This window comes from Aulonocara sp. 'chitande type north' Nkhata Bay, linkage group LG22, assembly GCF_057382095.1.
Source record: "Aulonocara sp. 'chitande type north' Nkhata Bay isolate Kocher_YH1m ecotype deep benthic linkage group LG22, A_spYH_male_GT1.1, whole genome shotgun sequence".
Taxonomy (NCBI): domain Eukaryota; kingdom Metazoa; phylum Chordata; class Actinopteri; order Cichliformes; family Cichlidae; genus Aulonocara; species Aulonocara sp. 'chitande type north' Nkhata Bay.
The window spans coordinates 9,505,248-9,517,611 of NC_141364.1; the positions used below are offsets into that span (position 1 = coordinate 9,505,248).

Below are 12,364 nucleotides of genomic sequence, written 5' to 3' on the forward strand. Positions count from 1 at the left end.
ATTATATGGAAAAGATAAGATAACAGCTGAGTGATGAGAGTGCTTATCTGTCAGCGTTGGTGGCTTTACAATGTCCGGGATCACGCCTCATAAAGAGTGTGTTTGGCTTTGCGCTCCAAAGCCTGCTGTTACGCATCACTGGCTGCAATCTGTGTTTACATCTCTAGCTTCAGCAGCCTCGCTTTGAAAGGTAAGCAAGCACTGAGAAAACAATACTTCCACTTGACAGACTCCATTAAGCAACATTTTCAAAGTCTTTAATTTTCAATTATCCCCCCCCCCCCCCCCCCCCCCCCCCAAAAAAAAAAGAAAATCTCTCTGGCCTCAAAGAAAACCTCAATTGTCACTGAAGTTCACCTTTCCGTAGACACTGGGGTCTGGGAACATCATTTTCTGATCAGACAGCAGTTCGTCAGTGACAGTGAGCTCCTCCAGCTCGGTCGTGAAGTGATCAGTGCTTTCCACCATTGATGTATCCTTGACAGCGCTGTAGGTGAGGGCCACGCTGTAGGTGGCGGGTTTATCCGAGCCTTTCCTCCCACAGCGGCAGATCTTGCGGAAAGCGGCACGAAACTTCTGAGACATGGCATTGTAGATGACTGGGTTGATGGCGCTGTTGAGGTAGATGCAGATTTTGCAGAAAAGCACGAACCAGCTGTCCAAATAGGCCTTGTCCAGGAAGGAGTTGACCACCACCAGAGTGCGGTACGGCATCCAGAGCAGGGCGAAGAGGATTACCACCACTGCCAGCATCTTGGTCACCTGCAGTGGGAAGGAAGGAGAAATATGAGAACTGCTCCTCCATATGGGGAAGCTGGTTTTATTTATTAATGCAGGCTTGTGACCACACAGTATTTCTTGTGTTTTATGATGGTCAGTGTCCCCTCGACCGAGGGATATGACGGACTACTCATTGGTAACCAACCCGTCTTGCTCGTTGTCTTTAACATCGAGGATGATGTAAAAGGAAAGAAAACTTCTAAGCACTCAAGAACTCCCACTCCAAACTTCTGCTTCAGATAGAAGAGGTTGCGATAATAAATGTAGCTTTGATTTTAATTAAAAATCTTTCCACGAGCCTTTTGGCTGTCACACTCTGGGAGCTACTTTCAGCCTACGCTTTGTTGATTTCAGGCATGAAGCCAGCAGCAGGAGTAGAATATTTCTAGCAGCAGCCTCCTGGTAACATAACCTTCAACCACCACAACACAACATTCATATACACGCACGGTTTAACTACATTTCTAACATGTGCTGAGAAATACTTGTAAGTGAGCAACGCCAAGGGAGCGTCTCCTTTCCTAAATCATCAGTGGACCAGAACTGCATTAGCACAATGATTATGAGTATGACTTGTTCACTGTAATTGTATTATTTTATTTTGCAACAACTAAAATAATATTTAGGCTTTTTTGATCTCAACTCCTCTCCATTCCTTTTTATTGAATAAGCGCCCTCTGCTGCACCTCTGGCTGAACTGTAGTCAGATTCTGTAGAAAGGAATTTGTGGGAAGTGGAATGGCTCCCTTCATGATTTCCAGAAAAGAAAATGAACACAAAATTCCGAAGCAGACTATATATTATTGGCTTTTTCATTTCCCTGCCCCATCATCAAAAACGAGCTAGCCTTTCTCAGCTAGGGCGATGCGATGGAGCATCAGTTTTCATCCGTTATGACACCCAACACAAGAAAAAATGATGATAATCACCCTGTTCATATATAACATGATCTAAAATGCATCACTTTCTAGCTGGCTCTTAGTCCTAAGTCATTCCAGGCTGAAGTTACACAGGTAAACCCTGCCATATGTCAGTCAACAGTATCCTTCAGTTCAGTAGGTTGTCACTTCAATCGCTTGCTTCTAAGTTGACCAATATGACCAGTATTTGTTGCTATTGGCTGTTCCCTCTGTTGTCAATACATTTGCTGATTTTAATTGACTTTGCAGGGTTTCTGGTTGTTGAATCATTGCCAATCTCTTCCTTCGTGGTAACCCCATTACAGACATGTTGTCCAGAATTAGGCTAAAATTGTGTAGACTGACCCCAGCGTTCAATACCTCTTTAATATACACATTATAATAAATATAAAAAACAAGTTTTAAATCACACTGGAATTACAGTATATGAATAACAGCTTCAATATAACAGATTCAGACAACCAACCAGTCCCTTTAGATTGTGGGGTGGAGCTGGCTTATGAAAGCTGGCAGTACAGGATAAGATTTATGTAACAAGCCAAAGGTTCATGTTGTGCATGTGCACTTGGTTCATTTCAGCTCACTGTGGGAGTCTCTACTGCTGTTTTGCTGCCCATTGTTTCATAATTTGTGTGTGTGTGCGTGCGTGCGTGCGTGTGTGTGTGTGTGTGTGTGTGTGTGTGTGTGTGTGTGTGTGTCAGTGAAACTGTCAAACAGGGAGAAGACGAGCGACGACACGGGTGAATTGAAGGTAACATCACTTGGTGAGAACTCAGTGAGTCACTGTAAGTGAAATAAAAGCTTTGTCGCAAGTGTTAATTAGTTTAAATGCTTTCCTCCATTCTTTGTGGATTTTATTTATTCCGTTGTTTTTATTCTTGTGACTTGTGGAACAAGCACCCACTCTGTGTTCCTAACCTACTGATTTTTAAATGAAGGGCTGGGTTTTCCTCTCACACTTAACACACACTTCTATGAGGTGCTTTTCTATTCTCTCCAGAGCACGTCTGAGTGAGTCTTGCAGCAGCAGAGACAAGAGGCTAAGGTGGGAGGTGTGGTTCAATTTGCATATTCATTTCCTGTGCATACTAAATGATATTGCAGAGGTACTTCTAACACATGGAGGGGCTATCTTTATGGTGTGGAAAACATTCAAAATTTGTAATTGTGATGAGGTCATTGTTTTTATCTTTTGCTATTTTTCATATGTTAATTTGTTTCATTTCATTTCTTTGCAATCGTAGAATAAGAAGTCCATCTTTGGGTTTTTGATTGCACTCAGAAGAAACCTTCAGTTTTCACATGTTGTAGAGCTTATACCAAATTAACTAACAAAACAATCACTATAATTATACTTATTTTTAATGAAGAAATGTTAAAAACTCCTTTGTATACTGAAAATGACAACTATTTCCACTCCTAATTACTTTAAAATATTCACTTTGTCTTTTAATAACTGGTATTAAAATGTCTGTAGAATGTGACTAGGTTTATTCATTCATTTATATTTGAATAATTTTACGAACCCGTGCAAAAAAATTGCAACATCTTGCTGAATGAGCAGAGTAAAAACATCCTGGTTCTCATCCTCCCCACGCTCACACACCACCCACCTGTCTGCGGGAGGTCGCGGTGGAGCTGGAGTGTCGAGAGTTTTTACAACTGGTGCTCTTGTTGATGGCGTGGTTGTTGTGTCCGTTCTTCTTCTTGTCTTTAGGGTCGGAGGGCAGCGGGTTGAGGAAGAGGATCCTGGCGATGAGGCCGTACAGAACCGCGGAGAGCAGCAGCGGCAGCACGAAAAAGACGCCGAAATCAAAAAAGTAAATGGGTAAATAAAACTTCCTGGCAACTCTGTAGGCGCAGGTGACGATGGTGATGTTTTTGTACACCGTTTCCTGGATGTTTGACAGATAAAACCACATCAAGCAGTAAATGGAAGTGAAAGCCCAGACGAACAAAATGATCTTTTTTGCTCTGGACAGCGTGCACAGAAACTGGGCTTTAATCGGGTGGCAGATGGCGATGTATCTCTCGATAGTGAAAGCTGTTATGGAGCAAGAGGAGGCGTTGATCCCGAGGTACTGAAAGTAGGTGATGCAGAGGCACCCATAGCGGCCAAACACCCAAGATACGAAGATACTTTCCGGAATAGCTGGCAAACCAGCCGTTGTGAGCACCATCAGGTCAGCCACAGCCAAACTCACCAGGTAGCAGTTGGTGGGAGTCCTCATATGTTTAGTAGTGAGCACCACCAGGATCACCATAACATTGCCAACAATTCCTAGAGCACAAATCATGAAGAGCAGACAACTGCTAATCACTTTGTACTGAATGCTGTGGTCCACCCATGTCGGTAAAGTATTGTTCTCCAATGGAGCTGATGTGAAGTTTTCCATCTCGTTTAAAAGGTTCAAATAAATGAGGAATTTGTTTGTTTGTTTGTTTTTTAAAAAGAGGCTTTGCAGTGTTCTCGCGCACCAGCCCGGTTTTACGCGCGATAGAAGTTAGAAGTCCAAAAACTTTACAGGTCTGGAAAGTCAATATGAAACGCACACACACAAAGTAAAGGACAGACGAAAGCTTGCGGTGCACGTTGAAAAACGACGAAGTGACAAAGAGCTGCTCGGACTCTGCTTTAATTCCGTCGCAGTGCTGTGCGTAAAAGGCGACGCGCTACCTTATTCTCGTCGGAACAACTGTGCCTGGCGGACAGATGGAGGTTTGCTTTTTGAGCCTTCCTTTTGGCACGAGCAGTCATACGCATGCGAGGGGATTAGCCCATGATTACATTTTCCAAACCAGACCTCCCCCATCAACAAAACCAGCTGGCCAAGCGGCAAAATGTTAGAATGTTTTCCTGTTTATCTGATATTTGATTATTACCACTGCATGAATCAGTGTTAGTGCTGCCGCTCATAATGATGAATAAAACATTTACAAATTTGTCACAGTTCGTTGATTTGCTGTCTTGCGCAACAGCCTGTCACTTAAACTTCATGAACGGCGCTCTTTTTTCTTTTCTTTTTCTTTTTCTTTTTTTTTTTTACGATAGCGCTAATCAGCATGTACACTCTTCCAGGTGAACATGAAGGCGGAGGTTGGAAAAGTGCATGCTGTTTTGAAGTATGGCCGAACATATTCAGAAAACATTTCCTGTGATGCATGTGCAAAAAGAAGGCGTCAATATGAACAAATTTTTGAGCCTCAATCCTCGATTTCTTTATTACTTAAAGACTGCTGTATACCAAATGCTCTAAAATCACTCATAGAAATGAGCTCAGGGATTACTGAAAATGAGTCCTGCGTTTGAGTCCCCATGAAAGCCACTTTAACTTCCATCTAAAAATGTTTTGGTTTGACTACAAATCACTGGTCAGCTCTATTTTTATCTTGTCTTTTAATTAATTTTAATCCTTAAAAAAAACTTCAGTTGTTTTATCAGCAATATCACAGCTGCAGCCTGAAAACACTGTGCGTGAAGTCTTTGTGATATATAAATATGGGTGTGACCAGGTGTACAGCTACTGAAAAATAAATGTCAAGTCAGCTGAGAAGAAAAATATATAAATTATATTGTTTTGTTGTCTGTTTATAATGGACATATGTTTGTGCAGTGGTCAGCACAGTTGTCCTGGTATTGAATCCCTGGGCCTCTCCATGTGAAGTTTGCATATTCTCCCTGTTTGAGCATGGGTTCTCTTAGGGATCTCTTCCTCCCTCAGTCCAAAGGCATCCATGCTGGGTTAATTGGTGACTCTAAATCAGCTGTAGGCGTGAATGGTTTTCTGTCTCTCAGCCCTACAACAGATTGGTGACCTGTTCAGGGTGTAGCTTGCTTTTCGTCCTATCGGATAGGCTCCAGAGGAGCTCTGAAGTGAAGTAGTTGAAGATGAATGGATGGATCAATGAATGAATTTTAATGGAAAGATTTAAGAGATTAAAGATTTAAGAGACGGACACTTCTGTTAAAGTACACCCTGCTTTTTTTGTACCCTTCTGCAGACATGTTTCTTTTAACCTCCCCCACACACACTGGTGCTCCAGTGGATTTTGCTCTGGGAGGGTCACACTACAACTTTTATTTTCCCCTTTTTATTTTCATTCGACAGCCTCTTTGCTTTGGATTATCCTACTCTGTGTCTTCTGCATGTATTCCAGCATGAATACATCACTTTACCGTTCCTACCTCTGTGCTTTATTGTAGCTTCAGTGCAGCTCAAACCTTTTGCTATCAGATTCACAAAGGTTTAATTCGTTTAATTAAACCTTTAATTTTCTCATTCAGAAAAAATTCTTGTGAAGCTTCACTCCTTCTGCGCTTGTTCTTTCTCAGATATAGTCCTTGCTGTCTTATTCTTATAAGTGCTTTCCACCATATAGCTCTCCCTCTTGAGCTGATTGTACGTCAGATGACTTATGAACTGTGCTGTATTATAGAAACGTTCATGGATCTCGTAGGCAATTCAAGTTGATCACTCTTGTCTGATTTTCTTTATTTTAGTCATATTTTACAGTCTAATATGCATCAAATGTTTCTGGTTCTGCTTGCACTCAGTGACAAATCTTGTATTTTTTGTCACTGTTATTTTAAAACTACAAACCCAATTAAAGAGGAGCTCAATCTTCCCTGCACTCATCTTTATAATTCTAGTTGCTTTTGAAGAAGCCTTTTAATGGTAATTTAGAGTCAGTGCTTGAAATCCATGCATATATATACTCCATCCTATAAAGATAGATAATCAGCTTGTGTCCAAATACTTTTTGCTACTATACCAAAAGCTACGTCTAGTTATTCTAAAACATATATATCTTTCTGCATATTCCCACAGTGGATTAAACATCTGCTACTGAAATCTGAGCCCATACATCATAGTTTAAGAGTTTAATACTAATATTTTTGGTCAATGAACGTATCATGTAGTGCAGTGATTTATCAGCACCACGTTCCACCCTGCAGATTTAATCAGCTCACTTCGTGCTGATGCGGTAAATTTCATTATAGAAAACGATTACAGTTGGAAGAAGATGTGAAAAGCACAAAAAGACAGATCAGCAGTGACCTGTATTAACTGCCATGCTGTCCAACAATCTGTGGCTGCCTGTTCTCAGCACAATACTGTGGAGGTGGCAAACTCTCCTCCACACCAACTGTGCATATTCTCCAGGAACTGAGCGGAAAATGGTGACGATCACGCCAACACTCACACTTTTCACACGATTGTGCTTCGAGGCCTGAAGCTGCCAGCCGTCCATCCCGAGCAACAGGTGGAAATTACATAATGATGACGCCCCCTTTTCTCCCATGATTCCCGTCATCTTTAGCTCAGCTTTTTTTCATCCTTCTCCTTCTTGGTTTTGGATGATATTAGTAGAAACTAACCTGCTGTCAGTGACTCAGTTTCCAAGACTGTAAATTAGTTTCTTTATCTTTTTTCCTAAATTAAGAGTTAACTGTCTTTACTTTAGAGTGGAAGCTATAAGTCTACGTTGAAAGGATATTAAAATAGATTTAAAATGATTTATCTGCTAATTAATAAATACTAAAATGAGAATTTTTGAGCCTTTAATCAGTTACAAGAAAAACCTCCGCCTTATCATTGCAGCAACCTCTCCTGTCTCCAAATTACTTTATATATTCAGACATAAATTAACTTGATTGTCTGAGAGATATCATTGCTTTGTATTCAGTTCCTGTTTAAACATCTTCACTTGATTACATTATTCAAATCACAGGAGCTCGTGCCACAGAGAAAAGTAATATGTAGAAATGAAAGGAAAGAGTTTTACTGCCCCCTAAAGGACATAGCTGGGCAGTACCAAATGTGTGACAAGAGCAAACAGTTCATCACAACTGACACAAGATCATTCCTTCCGTTTGTACATTTAAAGTTGCACCATTTATTTTAGCTGTAGTACTGAATTTAGCTCAAGGAGCATATAGATCCCTACACAATTATCAAGGGATGTTATATTGTGACACAAAGACCAAACAATAGTAGAGAAAGAACCCATGTGCACACACACAGGAAGACTTTCTAATGAAGAGAGACTTCCAGGAGAATCAGGCTCAGGATGGGGCAGCTGCTCGGTTTGGGGTGTGAGAGGAAAGAGAAGAGAAAAACACAAAAGCACAAACAAACAGGACAAAACATAAACTACAAACCTGCAATACTGGCATACAAGCACATTGGTATTACAAAGAGGCAGCCTGAATCTGAAGCAGCCCACCTTACTTTCAAATTAATGCACAGATTAGCATCGTCTTACTGCTCTGAACTTGAACTTACTCCCACTAGAAGTTTGCTTAACAGATGCTTCGGTTTAAAACACAGAGGAGATCTCGCAGTAGGAGTGGCTACTGTAAATGATCTGAAAACCCATTTTCAGACTCAATTCTAATGGCTTTTTTCTTGTTACTGTTTAATTGTTTTTTCCCATTTATTTTATGATTTATTTCATGTTTTCAAAAGTTTTCTTTTATTATTTTAGTTGTATAGTACTTTGTTCCACACCTCACGTGTTTAAATGTCCTTGTAAATAAATTTGTTTGACTAACTTAAGGATAGTTCACTCAGATTATCATAAGTCTAAAAGCTGAGAAGGTTTCTGTCTCCTGAATCCATTGACAGTGGAGGAGAGGGTCCTGACAGCCTCTGCCTCTCATTCTACTTTTGGAAGCTCTGCTGGAATCATATGATGAGATCTTTAAGGTCTGTCTATTCAGAGAAGCCTGAATTACAGCCTCAAAGTAACAAAAGCTTTGTCATACGTTATTCTGAATTTGTCGTGCTCAAGTTAATCTTCATGTCTCACTGTTATTTGTCTCTTGGCCTGTTTTGTTTTGATGGTTGTGTCCTGTTGCAGTTTTACTTCCTTTTCTCCTTCAGTGTGATTATCTGCTTTGCGTTTATTAGTCTCACTTGTGTTTGATTGCATTCACACGTATCTTTTTCCTGGCTATTTCTCCTCTGCATACATGTAGTCTTTCCCCTTCTTATGATCTCTGTTTGTCTCTGATCTCCTGGAATTTGTACTTGCTTTGTACTTTTGAATTGTTCTAATCAAAGATTCATTTTTTGTTACTTTGTTTGCACAACTTGCATTTCAGTGCTCTCTGCAGTCCACCCCAACAGAATTAACGCCATTAACAATGTTTCTTTACAGATATTTTGGGAACTTCTGATGCAAAATCCAGTGAATCCAGTGACTCTGTAATTAAGTAGAAAATTCTAGAATGAATAATCAGATATTTCTCTTTAGTTAATGTATTTATGAGCTTTACTCTTTCACTACCATTTTAATAGTCATTGCTCACCCTCTTTGCTTTGTGGTTACTTGTTCTCGGTGCAGTGCTGTTTTGCTCATGACTTTTTCACAACTTCTGTATTCTTATCCAACCATTAGGTCAACTCTGTGGAGCACTTTGGTCAGTTTTTATTGTATAATGTGCTTTGCAGATAAAAGTTCTGCTGCTCCCTGCTGTCTACTGCTGCAAAGCTATTAAACAATGATTTTAAAAACATTCCAATAAGTTATTGTACTGCTGAGGGAAGCGCAGGTCACTGCTTATAAAAGACCGGCCACAACTGATACAGCAGAGATCAATCACAGCATTCCCAACCGTTTTCCTAACTGCTTGTCCAGGTGGGATTACTCTATTCCTGCTGTCATGGGGAGAGATTTCAGGTGCACCCTGGACTGGTTGACATATTTACATCTATGTCACTTGTGAATCACCAGTTAATCACCTAACATGCATGTCTTTGGACTGTGGGAGAAAGGGAGAGGAGGCGGAGAATACCCAAACTGGCAAAGAGAGAACATGAAAACTCTACACAGAAAGGCCCCAGCCGGAGAGGAGGCTTAAACCAGGAGCATTTTTGTGAGATAAAAATGTCAAATTCCAGATTTTCAGTGTTAAATTTGACGATGATTTGATGATGACACAACAGCGCTTCCCACGTTTACAGGAAGAGACGCATAACACCAGAGGCAGCGTAAGATCCAATCTCTAAATCTTCAAATCTTCAAAGCCAGAATTAAATATGTGAAGGTAGACAATGAAGTGACCAACGAGTACACTAGAAAACAAAAACGAAGAAAAAGAATAAGATCAAAGAGGTTAAACAGGAATTAGTGGGAAACATGAGAAAACTTCCAAAAGTTCAAATACTGTCTGGAAGTACAGACGATTTGATCAAGAGCTAGGCCACTCCTGAAAAACCTCCTCTCTCTGGCATACATCTGTAAATGCCTGCTTACGCCACACACCCATTTGGTTTCATTTCTGGTTGTCAGCCTCTCTCAAAGTTATCAGGAGGATCTGTGAAGCCCGGAGCTGCCAGCGATCCTCTGATGCCTTCCTCAAAATTGCAGCCTGTGGCTTAGCGTTTTGCTTCATTATCAATAAATGTTTTTCATTCCTTGCTAGTGAAATATATGTTATAATATAACATGCATGACTGTAAGCTTGATATGTGTTAAAAGATGGATGGATACTTCCAGGCTGGAAGTAAAGCTGAAGGATGAAACAGTGTGAACAATTTAAAGATTAAACAGAAGTAGAAACTCGTGTCAAAACAAAAAATCCCAATGTGGTTAATTTCTCTCGCTTCACAAAGCTCCTAAAAACCCTCAGAGGACGTAAAACTGTTTTCATGGGCCAGCCGCAGCCTCCAAGATGAGACAGCGAGATCTCCTGTGTGAAACCACTGAAGTGTTCCTTGAAAGAAAAAGCATAGAGTAAAACCTGCTGAACTTCTGTACGTCACCCAGGAAGTAACAGGAGCCGCAAAATGTTATTTTTGTCCCATTTATATTTAGAAAGGTGTATAGAAAGGAAAAAGAAGCAAAGGAGACAAATCTGCAGAAATTCAACAGATTAAGCTGAGCAGGAGGGCTTGATGGTGTCTGAGCTCGAAAACATTTAGCTACCGTATTTCCCACAGTAAGTGGATCACTAATTACAAACACAAGTGTTGCTCAGGTTTGACAAAATGCTATAAAAGATGCCAGCGAGAGAAAGATTGGATGCTCTGCAGGTGTCTGATGAATATGGATGTATTGTAAGCCTGTAACATATGTATTTATCAGTGCGTCCGTGTCTCTTCTCAAAGCGCTATAAACATAAAAGTGGCCGTTCTGTTTGAGTTATATTACAGCTTCACAATGTGCGCAGCAATCCAACACAGGCCCACTCATATAGTGCACAGTAAATAAAAAAAAAATGCATTTGTCAGCTGTGTGTGTGTTTGGGGGCGGGGCTGGTGGGGTGTCAGGCTTGCTTTTGTATTTCATCACACATACACTGTATATGCCATAAATCCCTCAGTGCATAAGAGCATTTTAAAATGTAAAATGACCTTTGACCACTCTGATTTACCGAGACGCTGGCAGGTCATTTTAAAGGAACTTAGTCCAAGCCAGCCGAGACCCATATGGCTGTCAGCTTTGCACGCACACACACACTAAAGAGTCATGACTCACGTCTAGTCATAAACAAGCTACCCGCCGCTCTGACCCTGACCTCCTTCAATTAATGGTAAGTACACTGTGGGGTCCAGTATATAACATCCACCGACAGAAAGCTTCACTCCTACTCATAAGGCAGCTCTCTTGTTTTCTTCACCGCCCTGGTAGTCACTTCCTCAGTACGACACACACACACACAGCTGCACGATAAATGCAGAGGGAGCCTGATTGTGTTCATCACAACAGCAGAATGCTGCATTTGCTCTGGGCAGCATTCAGGTGTGACAGTGTGGAGGTATGTGGGTGTGAAAAAAATCACATTCATAATTCATTAAGTTATGAATGTGCTCATTGCGATGTAACCCAAGGTCTCCAAACACAGCGTTAAACTGTAAATTCTTTTTTCCCATCACACTCTCAGAGCACTGTTACAGAACAGAAATCAAGCTCACGATCACGTCTTAATGGTGCTTTTCAGAAAGATTAAACATTTTATTTGCTAGATATAGTAATATGTAGTATAGTAATAAAGACACTTAAAATACAGATTTTTTTATGTTTATGTTTTATAGCTCAAGATATTACATAAGTAAAAATAATGAGCTTCATGGACGTTTCGAGAGTGGCTCCACCACCAAAGCCAGGGCTGTGTTTCACGGCTCTATATTAAAGACACGTTGTATTCACACAAGTTTTTTTCTTTGCCTACTTTCCATAAACTTTCATGAAATTAATTTTTGTAGTTTTTGTGTGATTTTGCTGACAAAAAAGTCAAACGAGCAGCTTTCATCGCATACCTCAAGCGTCAAATTAGCCAGCTAATTCCCAACGATACTCCTGGGTTTTTGTACACGTGTTTGTCGGCACAGGGATAGAACTGAGAGAAAATGATATGCCTAAGGACGTGGGAGGCTTGATTTAAACATCTTTAATTTGGAATTAAAAATGAAAGAAGAAACACTTGAACAGCATGTGGTGTCATGATCCCAGGGCTTCCTGGCATTTCTTGTTTAACATTACTAGCAAAAACCAGGCCCTGCTGTGCTTGTTCAGTTCACTCATATTTATTGTTCTTCTTCTTTTCAGGTTACATATTCACAGTACAGACCAAATAATTAAGTGCATACACTATTAGCATCACTAATATAGATATGCATGACACCCAGTGACCTCACAGTGCCACTGCACTAAAA

The 12,364-nt window shown here is 40.5% G+C and overlaps 1 protein-coding gene across 1 annotated transcript; it reads right to left on the bottom strand.

The window, feature by feature from the left end:
• Window positions 1–320: 320 nt before the first annotated feature.
• Window positions 321–4,696, bottom strand: trhrb (thyrotropin-releasing hormone receptor b). Its single transcript, XM_086279679.1, has 2 exons — window positions 3,314–4,696; window positions 321–762 (listed from the first exon to the last, which is right to left on the bottom strand). The coding sequence occupies exons 1-2, from the start codon at window positions 4,094–4,096 to the stop codon at window positions 337–339; spliced, it is 1,209 nt and encodes a 402-aa protein (XP_086135805.1). The 5' UTR covers window positions 4,097–4,696; the 3' UTR covers window positions 321–336.
• Between the last annotated feature and the right edge of the window lie 7,668 nt (window positions 4,697–12,364).